The following is a 19445-nucleotide window of genomic DNA, read 5'->3' as shown; positions in this document are numbered from 1 at the left end:
TCATCTAGAGAACAGGATTAAGGGTTCTGTACAGTAGTCCAGAACAAACATTTTACAGCAGTGATTGATTTTGCCAGTTGCAATGAACATTCCTCACCATGCAGCATCTGGTACTGTTTCCATTTTTACATTGAAAGTGCTATTATTTGACAATTTATACATACAAGGTATGGCTTTATTGTTGAGCAATCTTGCTGACTCTAATAGCACCTGCTATGAATCCACATAACCCAACCAGGAAATTTTCACAACAATTCTATACATCTTTAGCTTTATTATTTTTAAATTATTATCCATGCATACTTTAAGCTATCTCCACCTAAAGTAGACACCCAAGAGCTTGGAGAAAGTTCAAAGAAAGATAAGAAACTTGCAAAAATTATTCCATTATTTATAGTGGGGAGGAGAGGCAAGGTAGATTGCAGGAAACATGAGGGACTCTGATTTTATGGCTGCTGTCTTTCTCCATCAGGAAACAATCCAGGTTTCCTTTCATACATTTGTGACACCATAATAACCAAAATCTACTTGACTTTAATTTAAAAAATATAAAAATGAAATATAAAAATTAATATTTTTGTCTTTAAAGAATTATCCCCAAGGGATGTGTATTAGCAAATACAAGCCAAAGGCATCATTTAATCCACCTACTCCAGGGTTCAATTTCGCCCACAGTGTGTAACTGGAATTGCAAGTGTATTTAAAGAGATACCATGAGAAAGAAGGAACTCACCATTCTAACTACTTCAGGGTAAGTCTGCTCTGTCAAACAGCCTCTGCTTATTGTAATGTAGTCCACCAGTTCATTAAGAGTGGAGCGCTTGTACTCTTTCATTTTAAGGTCTGAAAGCGTGTCCATGAAGTCAAAAATGACACAGCACTGTTGAAGTTTCTTTAGGAACAGTTCAGGCTGCTCTGAAGATGGAACGTCTACGAAACAAGAAAGGAAATCTTTGTGAGTCTGGCATCTTATTATACAAAACAGGATTTCTTTTTGAAGATCAATTTCAAAGGAAAGCAGCATTCATACAAATCTTGTAGAACAGAGCTCAGATTAACAAATGAACCACTTATAGGAACTGTATTACTATTGTGTGTTTGAGACCTTGAACGTATTGTAGAAGGAATTTAATCATCACCTGTTTTTAGGAAAATAAAGTTCACCAAGAAAGTCCAGGCTGAAGTAGAGAATGGAAACACACCAGTATTCAAGACTTAATTTTACAATAAACCACTACTTTGACTGGAGGCTGGTATTCACCATTGTTAACTTACACTGCAAAGAAGGATGAAAAAACTGTCAAACACATCGAGCTTGATTAATTTATATTTCTAGAAACACTGTGTCATTTACAATCCTGTATACATTAATACATACATATGAATACACAGCAAGACTGTAATTCCACAAGCAACTTTTGAGTTTCAATCATTACCCCCATGTTGACACTCCCCACAGCAAAATCAATTTCACTGAAATACAGTGAGGATTTTTTTGCTGCACTATGAACACATAACATGCATCAACTGGAACATTTTCACAAAAAATAATATGTGCTTGACCAATAAAGTAAGCAGAACTCACTACTTTTGCTCTGTTTGCTTAATTCTCAGCAAACAAAAAGACTTACTATAATAATAAAAGGAATTTCAACTTCTTAGTTGTTGGTTACTTTACCAAATGCATTGAAAGAATACACAGACAGCTTCATTTATCCAATATTCATGTACACAATAGGATATCAATAGCGAAAGTTGCAGAAATGAAATGCACATTTTTATTCTGAAAGTCTGCCCTCAGACTAGTGAGCACTTCACCTCCTTTGAGCTACCTTGTTTTATTTAATGCACCAATGCCTGCCTCAGCACCAAAATCCATTGGTTGACCTTCCTGAGCTTCCTTAAAAAACTTTAATAGCAAAGAATTTATGTTTATTTCTTAAAACCTGGACTTCTAAAAGGCCAATTTAAGATGGAACTTCTTATTACTGACACAAGAACAAGTCCTAGTAAGGAATACTTGGCAAATGCTGGAAGCTGTTAGTAATTGTGTGGTAGTTCACGTAGTTTTAAGGCTTAAGTACCACGAATCTGTTTTGCTTAAACACAGTGCTTCAATTTAATTAAAACCAGTGCTTAAACACTAAAAAGAATAAACATGGATTGCAGTACAAATAAAGATGCAGCCATTTATTCAACCTGTTTCTGTTTACAGCACTAAAGTAGTGACAGAATTCAAAAGGGAATCTACACGGGAGAAGAATCCTCCCCAAACACCTCTGGAATACTGGCAGTCCCAAAACCAGGCACCCTAAAACCATTCCACTGGCCAGGTCTCTCTCACACGTTCAAACACCTCAGAGCAGGCCGAGCTGAAACCTAAGATGAGCCAAGGAGACAGAGACTCATTAGCCTTCACCCATTACAAAAAAGATCACTTCTATACACGACCTTTCTAAGGTTACAGCCCTACAGGACATAAAGGGCCTGGGGAAGCAGAGTTCTGTGACTGCTTTCTTGACTACCTGCCTTCAAATCATAGAGAGAATGAGAATGGACTTCAGAATTCACTGTTATTAACAAGCAGGCAACAGTCAAATGATGAAAAATTTCTTCCAAAGACAGCCTTATATACAGGCTGAGAAAAAGAAAACAAAAATAAAAAGTGCAACTGGTTACTTTTCAAAAGTATTATTTTTAAAACTTCCACTCCTTCTTATACTACCTATAATTCACCACAGACCTTGAAAACATTTAAAAGGTATCAATACAATCTATGTTGTTACATGACTGTAACGGGGTTTTGGTTGCACTGTTCTACATGACTTTTACATGCTTGCTTTGACCAACAAGGACATTACAGTCAAAGAAAAACAGGCTGAAATCAAGTGGGAATCTATTAAGATACAATTCAGCACAAGTTAAAACCAGATTCATATATATGACTCAAGATTACACTAATTTTAAGCAGGGTTTGTATTAAATAAAAATTTTTAAATTACTAAAGCATTAAAATAAGTCATAAAAGTTTGTTTTCTTTTCTCCAGTTAAGTATCTGGAGGTGTGGGAACAAAACAAAAAATATAATTAAGTTCTTCTGAAGAAAAACCACTCTAAAACAACACATGAAATTCATGCCAGTCTGACTACATCAACAGGCCATATGAACCATAAGGGCAAGCTAAGAAAACACAAACCACAGCCAACCAAAAAAACTACAAACAAACAACAAAAGAACCTTTAAAGCCCCACAGAATAAAGCCCCACAAACCAATTGTTCAGGTCATATCTGCTTTTCTTTATTAAGCAAGTTGCCACTCACACTAGGGAATACAGCTCTTAAGAAGTTCCGCTCAGTAATTTTTCTCAATGTTCCTGGGAATTTGGGGTGCCTTGGGAATAGGGTAACACATAATACCAGAGGGTTTTTGTACTTGGAAACAGGAAAAGTATATGAAAGTAAATATACTTGAAAAATTAGGCAGTCCTAAGACAAGAAAAGGGCAGTATAAATAAACAAAATCAGTATTCCACATTCCCAGCCTTCCCAAACAGACCATGGCATTAGCTGGTTTGAAATTTTGGGGTGGGGAGGTTCTTTTTCTGGTATTTGGGGCACAGACCTACAGACCCCACAGCAGAACTCCTGAATGCAACAACTTGGAAGGAAACACACAGTTCCTTACAGATTTTCACAGCCAGCTGATGAAAGACAGCAAACCCTTTTCTTCTCAGCAGATACTCAAGAGCTTTCAATGAATTTTACTCCTGTGCTAACACACAGCCAAACATTTAGGTCCCAGAATTTAATAAGCTACAATATTACCATTGTATCTACTTTCACATAAAAGAACTGAAAATTTAGCAACTGCTCTAATAAATCTGTGTAAATACACATAATACTTTAATAACCTACAAAATAAAATCGAAGCGACACTATTAAGTGGCATGCATGCTTTCTGTCAAATGCACAGAGGAGTATACATTTATTAAAACCAAAATTTAAAGCACAGTAAGGTACTGTCTGGATGACTGTGAGAACTCTCCTCATTTTCAGGTCTTTGCTACAATTTAATTTTCAGGCTTGTCAGTTTTCTCTTTAGCCATTTAAAACTGTACAGAGCTTTTGAAATACGGTGAGTATTCACAGAATTCTAAAGAAATCGGCTTAGTGAAAGCAAGCATTACTACATCTGAATGCTCACAATCAAGACAGAATCAGAGCCTTGAAGTCAAGTTTTTATAAAGTTATCAGAAAAACTGACAGAAAGTACTATAATTTTTATTAGACATGGACCAACAATTGTTACTGCAAGAACTGAAATACTAATTCCTAAATGGCTAAAGCAATTCTGTTTCTCTCTTAATAGCCTTTCCCAAAATAATCCTAATCCAACCAGCCCATCCCTTCTCATCAGTCTCTGACTTCTGCATCCTTTTATCAACTAAAGACATAAAATCTGATAGCACACTTTTATTTCAAGTCTCTAACATGGATAAAAACGTATTAATCTTTATACTACATTCATGTTTCAATTAAAGTAATTTACAAGTAACTCATTTTCGATTAGAGGAAACAAACTATGCACCAGAGAAACTGCATCCAGAGAAGTGAGCTATGGCTCTCCTCTCCCTGGCAAGTGAACAACCAGGAAGGGGGGGCACGTGGATCAGTTCCCTGACCCACTCCTGCCTGTCCTTTCACAATGAAGGATACAGTGCTGGGAAGTGAAGAAGTGAAGATGGAGGGAGGGATTGAGCTGCTTAAAGCAGCATAGCAACTGTGAGGAAAACCAAGGGATTGCAGATACAGGGCAGTATAGGGCCCAAAATCAGAATAAAACAAGACAAAAGATGTAATAACATATGAAGTATTAAGCAGAACTAGAGTATGCTTGCACATGCTACCCTTCACCCACACAGGCGCTATCAGAACGTTTATGAATCATTAAAATCAAAATGCTCTCAGAATAACTATTGCTTCCAGTATATACATCACTGGTATTCATTAGCTTGAAGATGACATTTGCATGGAGAATTAGCATCATCTTCTTGTACGACAGTAAAAGCGACCACCACACTAAACATGAAAAATAAAAACACATACTAAAACCAATGTAAGTCTGAAACGGGGACGAAAGACTAATAATAACATTTTTACTCACATTAATTTTAAGAACTTCCTTATAATGTCCCAACATCTGAGAACATCACTCCACCTCTGAGATTGTTTCCTCTTTCAACTAAACCGCAAAATTTCAACTTTCCCTTTAGACTTAAGGGCAAAATAATTCCTCAATTCTTCTTTAGTTTTTATATCTTCCAGTTTCTAAGTAAACCTAGGACAATTCTTTATTAATTTAAGTAAGATCTCCCTGTGACATAAAAAGCTCCCAAACCCCAAACTGCTCATGCTTTGCTGCCACTCACCAAATAACACTGAATATAACCAAGTACTGCATCAAGGACACACCGGCACAAAGTGGGCAGTGGTGCATAAACCTCTTACATCTAACTCTCACAAATCACTATGATGATTTTATTTTGGAAGAAGTTACCTTTCATTCCAACAAAACTTGCAAATTTGAAATTGAAAGCTTTTTGGTTTTCTTTGAGAAGTTCACTTCAAGAGAAGGTCTAGCAACACCTAGCTCAAAACTTTCCCTAACTTACAGTCCTGAAATACAGAACAACCATGTTTCTACAGTTCACTTTTCACAGTAGAATACTGGTGTTAACATTCCAAGAAGTACAAATGTTTGCTCTCTTTTTCTTACACATACACTTCCCAAGAAAAATAATCACTATCCTGATTACATTAATTTAATTTTCCTAACTGGCTGTCAATATTATGAACGCTTTGCCAAGTCAGTAATCATTCATTTATAAGAGGTGCTTTTCTCAAAGCTGTTTCCCCAACCCATTCTCTAGACTTAATAATTATACAGGCAGGGCAGCAGTTAGGCACTGTGTTCCAAATATGTAAAACCTAACTAGTACAATTATTCACACAGCAATAAATACAGTGGGACAAACTCAAGCTGACTCTCCTGAGTGAACACACGCAGAAAGAAAAAGCACAACATTAACATACTATTTCCAGCACATTCAAAATGCATGATTAGAAGTGCAACACAGGACATAATCCACCAATTTCCTGATAATCAGTGTCTCTTCAAATAATCTGCCACAGAACTGAGAATTATTTCCCTGGCCATAAATTTGCCCCTAATCAAACAGAGCAAATTCTCACCAAGTGGGAGTCTCCTGGGTAGTTCCACAGGGATCCTGGATCTGCAAATCCCTCCACTGCTTACAACACTCCCCAATCATCTCACAGATATTCAACAAACATCATTTACTAGGGTGGGTATTCTAAACTCAGTGTACCTCTAACATATCATTTGAGTGCCTTGAGTGCAGATGGGGCAGCATTACAAACAACATGGAGTACTCCTTAATAGATGTATTCATAGTCATATAAACTGCCAAAATTTGTAATGTAGCTGTATTAATCAAAATTCTGCTTTTACTCATATAGCAGTAGTAGCTTGAGTTTCAGCCCCTGAATAGAATAATAAATGGATGAAGGGCTAAAAATTGACAATAAAAAGAATGTAATAAACCATATTTTTAAAAACTATACTTTTACACTTTATGAAGTTTCAGTTGAACCTTTTGCCTACTTCCACTGCATGCATAGTGCACGCAATAATTAAAGTCTCTTTATTTTCATACAGCTCAATCCAGAGCCACGGCAGTCAAAGTTTCAAGGAAGAGACTCCTTTAGGCTACGCTTTGTTAATCTGTGACCAACACTTGCTCATTCTCCCCAGTGATGTCTGTGCTGTGAACATCTTTCAACTTGGAAGGGAACCAAGACCACAAGTCTGGTTGTCAAAGCTATTTATGAGCCATAACAAAACATTATTACATGAATACTTGCTGCAAAGGCTCTATATTAGTGCAAACTGGCACTGATGATGTGCACCCTCAGCTGGGGGAGAGCTTGCAGGGCGCCCTAGGTTTTATAAGTTTGGGTACTCTCACTACTCACTGACCGACACGAGGAATCTGTTATGAAACAGTTACATCAAACGTCTTGGATAATATGTAATCAAGGAAATACATGGAGGATAGTGAGAATTCCCGAGCAATTAATGGAAGATGATTGCCAGGGTATTTTGGTACACTGATTGCTGTCCCACAAAAAGACAGACTCATGAGATATTTGGCCTATATAGCATCCCTTATGCTTGGACTGATAATCACCACTCAGCAGAACAGTGTATCTTCATAATCAACCAGCAATACCTTCTTGCTTAGGTAAAATTGACAAAATTTTCAACACTTCCACATTAGTTCTTCAAGGAATGGGATGAGTTTAATGAAATAACCCCAAGACAGTCAAAGTTTACCCATTCTACCTGCAAGCACATTCAAGCCAAAAACGATCCAGGTCAAAGGAGGTAAAAAAGAAGGTAAGGAAAAGGATTCAAATGACAGGATTTTAGAGCAAAATTGATGGAAAAAGAGCAGGTAGATAAATGTAACAAAACATTTCAGTAGATACGGAGGAACGGCAAAGTAGCTGTGAATATTATGAGAAGGGTACACAGTGGGAAACTAAAGGAGACAGGAAAACAACGTCCAAAATTATTAAAAGACCAAAAGAGAGAGGATGAGGTAGAGCACGAGACTTGGAAGACAGAGAAAAAACTGTTTGGAGAATATGAACACAATGAAAATAGCAGAATATTTTAAAAGGAAAAAAAGTAGTAGCTCAAAGTGTTTAAGCAAAACAAGAACGAAAGAGTTAGAGGTTAGGGGCTAGATTTGCTTAAGCAGCCACATATCTGGAGGTTCTTGACACTGACATCTTTAATGTATCCAATTACATTACTTACAGTGAGTTTGCCTAGACATCAAATTAACACTTATATTTTAGCCCCAGGCTAATCAAAGGTTTTGTAGGTTACTTTCGCTCCCTCCACCCAACTTTTACTCATATTTCAGAAACAATTATTGGTGATTTCTCTTTTTTTTCAGGGAAGCAAGAAAGCTGGCAAAAATACACGTAAGTACTATTTCAATTCCCTAAATTAAACACATGGCAAAAAGTCCCAAAATAAGACAAACATACTTTGCTGAAACACAGAGTTACTGTGGCCAATTTCTTGGAGTGACTCAAGTTCCTTTTATGCTGGTTCAGAAAGCTCATGCCAGTTGTTTTAAGTAGGTTTTTACTGAATGGCACTTTCAAAGTACAAGCTACCCTTCACTCAGAGAGCCGAAGTCACTGAGTTTGCTGAGCAGTCATTAAAGAGAGCTTTCTGTCCTGCCACTTGAAAACACTGACCTGAGGTAGTGAAGAAGTTATCAGGATACTTTTGCCACATACTTTCTGCCTAACACCATCTAGCATTACATATGAAACACTTAATTGTTACTTTTCAAGTCTTCTCCAAGAAAGAAAAAAAAAAAAAGCAATGGATTGTAAATGTTCTTTATAAAAAGAAAGAAAAAGACAAAAAAAAAAGTACCCATTCTTTGTTTTCTAATTTGTACATTTACATAACCATAAGCACCTCTCCACTTTGGTTTTTTGTTTGCTTGTTCGACAGTTTATTGTTCCTGGTTCTTTACTGACATAAACCTGTTAATTTACCCAGTTGTATTAAAAAAAAAAAAAAAAAAACCTGGGAGACAACACTAAAACACAGTACAATCAGCTTGTGCTTTGCAACTCCCAGAGCTGTTGGAACATTCTCAGTGTAAGAATCAAAATACCCACAAACTGAAAAGATCTCCCAAATTTTAGCATCATGCTCCATTACAAACACAAGACTGACTTTACATTAAAAATCCTTGCAGCTGGGTTTCATGAGACCCCAGGATTAGTCACTAAGTGTTACTCCTTACAACTTTGCTCAGTTCTAGCTGGTAATGCCTCCAGTGCAGAGCCCTCCACCAGCTCCTTTTAGCCCTTACCAGGAGGAGCTGCACACCAGAATTAGTCAGGTTTTTCTGCAGACATTTGAATAGCAAAAGCTACAGGTAGAGCAAATGGAAAGTAAGCTGAACTTATCTATGTGCTCAGCTCCTGTACTCTAAATCACATCCCAAAGACCAGAGGCAAGAACACCATATAAACAAAGCCACCTTGTTCTCCAAGGGATTTCTCAACACCCAATATAGAGCAAAGCTGCACAATGGTAGCTTAATGCTCCATGGAGATCACCCTACTGCTGTTTTCCTTTCCTTTAAAATCTCTAACAGTTCTTCAGGGTGCTTGGTAGTGTATTTTTAATTGCCTGGCTGGTCTCTAGGACCCCGCCATCCTCCATCCATTCACAAGTTCTTAGGAGAGCACTGGAACCCAAAACATCAGTAGAGACACCAAGTCTCAGCTCGTTATTTCAACTTGGTCATGTTATGCTCAAATCTCTTTTATATCATACTTGTTTTCTGTTAATTTTAGAGAGAATGATGGATTACATTGCAGCTTCAGCTTTATCTTGCTACAATGTGTACAATTTAATTTTTTTTTTTTTTTGCATTGTAAATTGATGGCAGTATTATGGCAAGACCAACCATTTATACTGAACAGTACATTGTTTCCAGGTTCCTTGGATGGCAGAAAAATCTAAAAGTGTTTACAACTTCCAGGACACTAAGAAACACCTTTGCAAAAACCCCATGATGTCCTCCTGACCTAAGACAGAAGAATCCTTAAGAGGATTATTGTCTTTCTTTTGATAAGATTCTTACCAGATCACAATTTTTTTTTGCATGACATGAGAGGCCTGTGCTCTGTAATGATCATTAAACATAAGAACACAAACACGTCACAGCAATCTTACTGTTACCTTCCACTTTAAATGCAGTCACAAGGCAGTCCAGGATTTGCATTGCAATTCATTTCTTCAGTGCATTAATGAAATAATGATAAAATTATATATCTGTACATGCTTCCTGTAAGAATGCAGAAACTGTATCTTGCTTAGTAAGTACTCTGAAACTGCCATCTGTCCAAATAAAATATGCAATATTCATTTTGCTCCAACTACAGAGCTGCTTTGTGAAATTTATACAGAAATTCTCAGACACTTGCAAAAAAGCTTGAACCAAAAGCACAGGAAACCCAAAACATAACTCTTATCCAAGCAGGCTCAGAGCAAGTGCCAGAATCGCTACTTTGCTTGATACTGACCCACTAATTTATCCCAGAAGTCACAGGAATACTTCATTCTCAAGTGAAACAAATAATTATGTGAGAGCTGTTCTACATATATAACCCACTGTCTAAGAGATCAGGCTTATACTTTAAAATATTCACATTTATTAGCTTAAATAATATACATACATATAAAATATACATTTCTATAGCCCTGTTTATACATTGAGAAGAGTTTAATTGAACCCTGAACACACAACTTCCATTCCCTTCTCATCTGGCAGTATAAATTCAGTCAGCAACATATTCTACTTTATGCTAATTTACCACAATAGTCTCCCAACATTTTCCAGTAACGTGCTACACAATCCAACTGTTTGCTCTCTCACTCCCTCCACAGAGGGGACAACGTGTGTAATGAAGTAAGGACTTTATGGAACTGCACACATTTAAGATAGTATGTCTGTGTAAGAAAAAAACCCCAGTATTTAGTAAACATACCCCAAAGTTATGACAGAAGATGCAGAAATAAGCTGGGAATTCATTTGAAAGTCCCCACATGGACACACTAAAAGCTCAACTTCTTATACATTCTTATTCTTCTCTCCTCTTTCCTGCATGAGCTCCAGCATGACGCAACAACATAATCATGGGGTTTGGCTTTCATTATTAATTCAGTTTTTAAAATACTGGTTTCAGCCCACGGAGATGTCCAAGATGAGAACCAACACCTCAAGTTGGATTTAATGTTATGCCAAAAGCAAGCTGGGATTGCAGGGGATGCTCCATCTGCAGCAGCAAGTCCCTCAGGGACACCAGCCACTGTGTTTCCCGAGCACAAGAACATAATCCCTGCTACATCCCAGCCACGGGAAAACACAGGAAAACCTGAAGGTAATCCTGATCTGCACACTGGGATAACAGCTCCTTGCCAGCTAAGAAACTCAAAAGCATTACTCAGAAGATGCTACGTGAGGACTCTGCATCCACAAACAATCCATGTGGTTTCCTTGTCAAGAAGGGCGGTTACAACACCAGCCCCTCCTTCCACGTAAACTCCTTGCAAAAGGCGTTCCAGTGCTCAGGCTCCACCAGCCGTCCTGAGACAGTAATTTGGGAGGCTCACACTCTGTTATTCAACACCTTGTGACAATAACTCAAATCAGCCAAGCCGGTAGTTAAGGGAACACCCTTTTTCACATTGCCAAGCCCAGTACATATGTCTAAATGACAGGAAATAAATATATAAATCTACTTTATTTTGCTTTTGTAATTACCGTAGAGCTTGCTCACATTCCTTGGTGCACAGAAACACACTGTCATTCTATACCATTTCTACAGCAACTTTTTGATCTTCAGATTATTCAGGATCTGGAACAACTCAGCAATAGAAGGCAAAAACATGACATTTATATAATACTCGTCTATAACCTGTCAAGTTAATATGTGTTATGCTGGGTATTTTATGTTATTATGTATTATCATTACATATGTCTATGCCAAAATAACAGCTATTCCTTTATAAATAGGATCTTGTCCATCACAGAACAGCTCAGCTCAAAGCAGTGTAAATGAGAAACTCATCTACTAGTAATTACCCAGCTTTAGAGTCTATTGCTCTGTTATACCTAAACCAGGTATTTTTGCTAAAACTTGTAAAATTGACTGACAGAATATTAGGCCACTTTTCTCTTTTGAACAGAAACTTTTTATTATGCTTCTTGAACCCTAAATGGGGTAGGCATTTTATCTCCCTAACATTGGGTCTAGAGACCAAAGACCTAATTTCAGAATACTTATAATTGTCTAAAGAACAACTTTTATCATAACCTCACACTAGCATAAGGTACATGGACTTTTTTTCAGAAGATCTTTACCTCTGACCTCTTCAAAAACACTGAATAAAATAATGCAGGGTTTTTAAGGCAGAATATTATCTACCTGCTTGTGTGCAAATCCATCATAGGGGTTTTTGTTCTTCAGAAACGCTGTCTGCTCCTGGACAGACAAATATATCTGATGACCACTGGGAGTTGGCACCTGAATTTCTCTAGAAATTACTTAGACCCTCTGCAATATCACTATCAGTCTACAACAGCATATTGCTTTTAAAAATAAATATTTGACCCATAACAAATTAAAAGTTCTCTATTAAGTCCTCAAGAACAAGTCTGAGAAAATTAGAAACTATACAGACACGGTTATGTCATGCAAGTAACATAACCAAAGGTATAGCTCTGCTGGACTTTGAGTCACTTTGCAAAGCCTTCTTAATTTGGACTGTTACAAACATTAACCAGACATAACAGTTTAGGCATTAAATATCATTAAAACATTTCCTCTGTGGTTACCAAACAATACCCTTCATCATCAACTGCTACCCTCTCTACCTCTTCCAAGCTACTCATTAGTTAAGCTGCTTCTCTGTTGAAGATGATAAACTGAAATTAGATTTCCAGCAATATTTATCCCCAGCTGTGCTGAGGTCACAAACTTCATCTTGAAGTGGCACCCTGGCCAAACTGAAGTCAAGAAGTGTTACTCTGGTTCATTACAACTGTGATTACACCTTTGCTCCAATTGGCAGAAAGCTCATTGCTTACTAATGAAAAAATAAAAAGGAAGAGCAGTCTCATCAGTTACGTATTCCACAGAAAATTAATGGAGAAAAACTCAGCATGAAAAGTGTGTGCTTTGCAGGTTTATACAAATACAGGCAACTCTAAAAGTGACAAGATCTAAATACACTACCAGTGAATTAGTGTAACATTCTGAAAGCATTTTTATAGAGCCTTTGCAGGTACAGATCAGCAAACATGCTTTGTATCTGTCCAAGGGAATACACAGATCACACCTTCCCTGGCTTGCCTGTACTTTTTAAGAAGCAGCCAGCTCATTACTAGACCACTAGTAAGAAGTCTTTAACTTACACACACCCTTTGTATTTAAAGATAGGACTTCAGGTGCATCCCTCATGCCTTCTCTTTCTTCCATCGAATTCACCAATACATTATTAAATGCTGAGTGAAGTGAGCCACTCACAATAAAATTGGGTATTTTAAGTAATTGCCTCCACTGGACTGAGGTTTATCAAGAGAAGGCAGACAGCATCCTATGTTCTCTTTACACTCAGGCTGTACCAACGGGCACGTATACAGATGGTCCTTTCCCAATCCAAGAGCTAACGCGCAGCCAAAGTAGGTCAGCGAGCAACAAAAGAGTTTTTAACTATACTAATCCAGCAGCTTCAGCATCCTATGAAAACAGCAGAGAAGGACCACTGAAGCTGTTGTGGTCACAGGACTAAGTTGTAACTGTAAAGGCTAGAAAGCAAAATCCCAGCCCATCCAGTTCTCCTCCCTGTACCTTGCATGTTAATTATTTAGTCTCAGAGATGCCAGCAGTAGTCAACTAATTGCCTTCAAGCAAATCAACTGAAGCATCACTCGTGTGTGACTTACTCCTGCCTCTGACAAAGGCACTAATGTATCAATCCTGAACATAAGAGCTAACAACCTAGCGAGCTGTACACCCACACCTCTGGTTCCTGTCATTTTCAGAGGATGCTACAGCTTGTTTCATTTTCACATCAATGCCAGCCTTATCGCTCTTGTCAGATGGGAGTAAGAGCCCAGCTCAGGAATTCCTTTGGCAGCAGAGGCCTGTTGGTTTGAGGGTCCAATTTGGTATTGCTTTTTGCCATTCCTCTGGGCTGCTTGTACCTTTGCTTGTTGATGGGATTTCTCACACACACACTCCTATAACACTCCTTTCTGAAGGGAGCCTCTTTCTCTTGTTTCTCTCAGTCTACAGCTGAAGACCTCCTCCAAGCCAGCCCCCAGCTTCTCCAAATGCCATCTATTTTTACCTAGGCGCTGCTGCCGTCTCATTCCGGATGCTGCTAATTGGCCCCTTAGTCACAACTGGAAAAGTAACCTGGTGTTACTGCATTGAGGAATCTGCTGCTGCATTGAGGAATCTGTATGTCTCACATTCATTCAGGCAAGGAAGCCTCCAGTAAATTTGTTCCAGGGTTTAACACAAATTAACCAGAATTTAGCTTCTAAGATTTTACAGCAGTTTCACTCATACGTGCTGGTTTTTTTAAGTACTGGTCTTCCTGCACAAGACATTTAAAGTTCTAAATCCTGCAAGAAAGCACCATATCAAACAGGAGATAACTGCAGCACTAGATATCAACTGTACTCTATCTATTCACCAGTCTTTTTTTCCCCAACATATTACCTACACCAACCTGCAAACATGCAAGGATTACTCAAAAGAAATGACAGAAAACCCATGTAAATTTAGATTTTTAAAGACTGAAACAAGCAAAGACAATACACACATAAAAGCAACCCATTCTGGAGAGGGCTCTTTTCCACACAGATTTCTTTCTCATGACCATGACACAGCCCAGCTTGCTACACAGCTACAAAATGATGTTTCAGACATCTCAGTGAACCCTCCTTGTTTCTCAATCACTTTGCTAATGAAAAGTTGAAACATCTTGGAATTTCCTCCCAACTATTCTGCTTCTCTATAGTTATCAACCAAATTTATACAAACAGGAAAAACAGATCATGAGAAAGACAGACTAGTTAGGCATCTTTTACTAGGAAAACACTGAGAAAAGCAAATAACTAAATGATCTGAATTAATCCTAAATTACTTGACAGCCTTTGTAATACTTTATTATTCCACTAAAAAGCCAAATTTAAATACTTGGTATTTAAAAGCCATTACTTTAGAAATGCAGTATGTAATTAGAAAATTACCATTTTATTAAGAGAACTTGACTCATTTTTACTAATAAAGACTGCAGTCATTTAATAGTAATATAACGAATCCCTTCTAGAAATTCTGAGGTTACCACAGACAAACACATCACGTGTTTTTGACAACATGAATGCAACTCTCAAATATCGTGAATATCATCTGTAATAACTAAAAGTAGTGTTTTGACAGATTAGTAATTCTGGATTCAGTTCAAGACTGGCAGGATTAATAGTATTTCCTAGGACGGAAGAGAGATCCTGTTCCACCTTATGAAGGCAGCTCAGGCTGCCAAGAGTAAAGGAAAGAACCTTCAGCTGTGGATCATTAAGAAACAGCCATTTAAAAAAAGGGATGTTTTGGAGAACACAGCATCCAGTAAAACGATGGATTACTTTTTCCATGCTGGACTTGAGAGAACTTAAAATTATTTATTCTGCAAATGAGAAACTGAATGCTTCTATGATGGTTTGTTTTGCTGAGAAAGGAACTTCTTTTCACTAGAAATGAAGGCTAAAAGGATCTGCTTTAAATGTGATTCTGCTAAAGAGAAAGAACACATACAACAGACTGCAAAATCCTTGCCCAGCAAACCACCACCACCACCATTAGCTGGCACATCCCTACTTCCCACTCTCACATTAGTGTGGTTTGGCTGGGGTTCTTTATTTTTAAAGAAACAGTTCCATGTGGCTGTGTACAACCTTGGTCCTGACTGAGGACTCAAGTTAATTACAGAACAGGTGTACACATCTCTTTGGGTTCAAACACATGGTACCTCAAAACCAACGGGGAATCCCTGCTTCCCATGACACAGCACTGTGAGGGACACCCAGTGCCTGGAGAGAGCAAGGAGTGAGCAGAAGGAGAACAAGACCCCACAGGGGACACAGAGCCCATCACAAGAGCACCAGGCAACCTGGGCCCTAGAACCCAGCTTGACAGCGTCCCTCTCACTTTTTCAACTCCCAAACCTTGTGGTCACTCATCCAAAACGTTGGAAAAAAATGTTTGGGAGTTTCTAGCTCTGGACACAACTCTGATGGGACAGACATGGTTACTCCTAGTGACACACTCCAACTCTCCAAGAGATGGTTCAGGCATACCCAAGTAGTTTTTACCCAGGCAAAGGCCTGATGATTTTACAGGAGACTCCTCTCATCCAGTATCTGAGGCAGACATCCTCTCTCACTGCACACAGCCCTACCTGGGCACCCAGGCTGCCCTGGCCTAATGCAAGGTTTCAATCAGGATTCAGCAAGGCAGAGGAAATTAAAAAGGCTGCTTGTGTAATGAAGAGGAAAATGACAGGTTCTTCTGCTTTGGGCATTACTCTTCCCACTCTGAGATAATCCTTCCTTGAGGCATCAGCACCACCTAAGGGCACTCATGGGGCAAGTATTTACTCTTGGCCCTCCCTTCAATATCTCAGATACCTACGAAAAAAATCAAATTATTCAAAAATCCAACTAGTTTGTAGACAGATGTAACCTTATGCATCGGTGTTTTGATTAAAGTCATTGTAAGGCAAACAAAATTGTATTATTGTACAATAGTGTACTTTTACCTGTTCAGGAATAAAATTTTATTATTATTTCTCCACGTCCTCACAATGTCCAAGGAACAGCACATCAAGTAAGCCTTGAATTTTCTTCTGTTTCCAATGTTACAAAGTGCTCAGAGTTTAAAAGGCTGAGGGAAAAGTTGAGCTCTCAGAGCAAGCTCAGCCACCGCAGTTTGCCTTGCCAGCAGTAGCACTTCCCCCCTCTCACTTGCAGGATAAATGGGCTGGAGCAGAGCTCCCTCCACTCCTCTGTGCTGGACCCGACTCATGCCGGTATCAGGGAGCTCCATTCCCTGCCCTGCACCTGATACAGCTCCTCTTATACAACAGGTCTGGCCAGTTCCTCTCTGCTTCCTGATTCTGTGACTGAGCAACAAACTTCCCTCAGTTTTCCCCCTTCCCTGATCATCCCACCTTTCCTTGGCACCACCTCGAGAGCTGCCATTAACCCTTAACTTTCAGGCAGGTCTAAGACAACAATCATTGGTCATTTTCTGGTTTTGGGCTTCCTGAGCTCCTAAAAGAAACAAAAAGCAACCCACCAAAAAACAACAACAACAACAAAAAACAGGAAGTTTATTTTCTCACTGTAAGTAATGAACTCATTGAAATCTGTAGGAAAAAGTTTATAACTACTTGAAAATGTTTAGGGGGGACAAAAGAAAAACAAAACAACCCTGTGACCACAGTAAATGTCTGACTTACAGTACCTGAAACTCCTAATGTTTTCTGAATGTCCCTGGGGAAGAATACACTGGAGGTGTACGAAATTCCCACTGGACTTGTATTTCAAAACTAAGCTACTTTTTATTATGCCTAATAAGCAATGCTGATGTCCTTTCCTAAACCAAACTGAAACACAGTATTTCACTCCTATGAAAATATTTAAGAATAGAAAATATACAGAAGAATACAATACTGGTACAAAAACTTCTGGATTTATAACTTTCACATATAAACTTTGAAAACTGTAATTCTAGTTTGGTTTTAAAAGTAAATTTTACCTTTATTCTGAGCACAATTCCCTACCTGTAGCTGGAGGAGAACCAACTCAGGGCCTGGCATGTTCAATGGCGACTTCAAAACTTGTCTTAACTTCAGCAAAAAGATGGGCAAAAAATAAACTGAAAATCCCTTTTGAATTAGAATACAAATACAGTCCTTCTGAACATCCTTCACACAGCAATCAGCCATTGCTTTTATTAAAATGTTACCACAAAACACACCAGCCAGAGTAACACAAACATTAACACTCATCTCCCTTCACCTCGCAAACACTGAACCTGATTCAGCAATCCTTACTTGATCAGGCAAACTGCTAATATAATCAAATGAGAATTATTTCTGAGCATCACAAAACCTGGTCTTAATTCTGAAATGCAAGAAAAACTGTTACAACATGGGGACTGATCCTACACTTCTTCAAATTTTGGGCCTCTCAAGCCTAGAAGAACTCTGCAGATAGGATCAGGTTATATGTTGATCTGATTTCCACCCCTGTCTCAAAGCTCTAAAACCCAGAAACAAAAGCATCATTTAAAAAAAATAAGGATCAGCTTTCCTCTGACTCCACTGCTTTGCTACAGCAAGCACAGACAAAATATTCTGATATGGTCTATGGTAAATGGTCTCAGTTGCTTAAGTAGTCAACTTAAGTTATAAACCAAACCAAAAAGGATCCTACTTGAAACTTAAGAGCCTAAACATAGGTCACTAGAAAAAGCAAAGAAAAACATCCCACCAAAAAGGAAACCCTAACACCTTATCCCTTGTTTAGGAATGAAAATTTCACAATTAGTCACTCAAAACTGTATCTCAGAAAATACACCTTTCAACTATCTAAGAAACTATAATAAAAATTTCTTATTTTTACAGACCTCTCCAACTTGACGAGCGTTACCTTCATTACATCCACAAGATACTTCCACAAGATGAATATGAAATTTCCATCAACACAGCACTTCAAATAACATCCCTCCTTTTAACCTGAGTGTTTACTGAAGGTATGTTTAGAAGTCCAGCACCAGCCTACAGTCTAATTCACTTGTCTAACGAGTGAATTATATTCATAACTGGATGGTGATTAACACTAAACAACCCAACACTCACACAAACAGCACAGCAAATCATTCTTTTCAAACTGCCAATCGCTGAGGTCAAAACATTCATGCTTTTAAGTCAAATTACAATCAACTTCCTCCCCACCCATTCTACTATTTCTTATTCATGCATTGACAAAAGCATGGAAGCCACTTCACAAAAAATCATGGGTCTCTTGGAAGAACCTACATTATTTAAAGATCAAACTACTTAAAAACCAAGAGAGGGACAGAGCTTCTTGATTTTTAAAAACAAAATAAAGAGAAAAAAACAACAACCAAAAAACTCTAACCAAACAAAACCCAACCAAATTTAGTTTCCCTTTGATTTGTTTTAGATACTTCCTTTTATCCTCTCATCATTTTATCCTTTACAGCACCCCTCAACTAAACCACCTTTAGGTTCAAGCCAAACATTTGTTTTCTACTCCACATTTTTTTCAGAAGTTATCCAGACTAATATAGCGACACTTTGAATTATAAGCAATTCACAGGGGTCAGTTCTAGTCTCTGAGGAAATGTTAGATTTAGATTTTAAAACTGCAGTTGTAAAAAAAAATTAAAATGAAACAAACAAAAAAAAGTACTGCTTTTCTCTTCTACTGGAATTCAGATTCATGCTAGAGCCCCTCTTTATCTTTCCAAACTATGTTAACATAATCAAGTATTTCCCAACAAAATATTATCAGCCTCCTTGACACACCACTTCTGACAGCAGCAACAGCACAGGGAAGACAACATTATGAAGGACTTGCAAGAGCTGGAGTGTTTTGGTGGCAGAGCCTTGCAGCAATCCTGCTGACACAGTCTCTGAGCCTGGCAGTGCTCC

General features: G+C 38.1%; 1 protein-coding gene across 2 annotated transcripts in view; it reads right to left on the bottom strand.

Annotated features, from left to right (window-relative positions):
- PPP2R5E (protein phosphatase 2 regulatory subunit B'epsilon) overlaps window positions 1-19445 on the bottom strand; it is a 71823-nt gene that overhangs the window by 29447 nt on the left and 22931 nt on the right. For both annotated transcript variants that reach the window (XM_069018493.1, XM_069018494.1), the window contains exon 3: window positions 734-930. In XM_069018493.1, coding sequence (XP_068874594.1) covers window positions 734-930 — 197 coding nt within the window. The remainder of the gene's footprint in view (window positions 1-733; window positions 931-19445) is intronic.

Source organism: Aphelocoma coerulescens, chromosome 5 (genome assembly GCF_041296385.1).
Source record: "Aphelocoma coerulescens isolate FSJ_1873_10779 chromosome 5, UR_Acoe_1.0, whole genome shotgun sequence".
NCBI lineage: Eukaryota > Metazoa > Chordata > Aves > Passeriformes > Corvidae > Aphelocoma > Aphelocoma coerulescens.
This window is presented reverse-complemented; position numbering and strand designations above follow the sequence as displayed.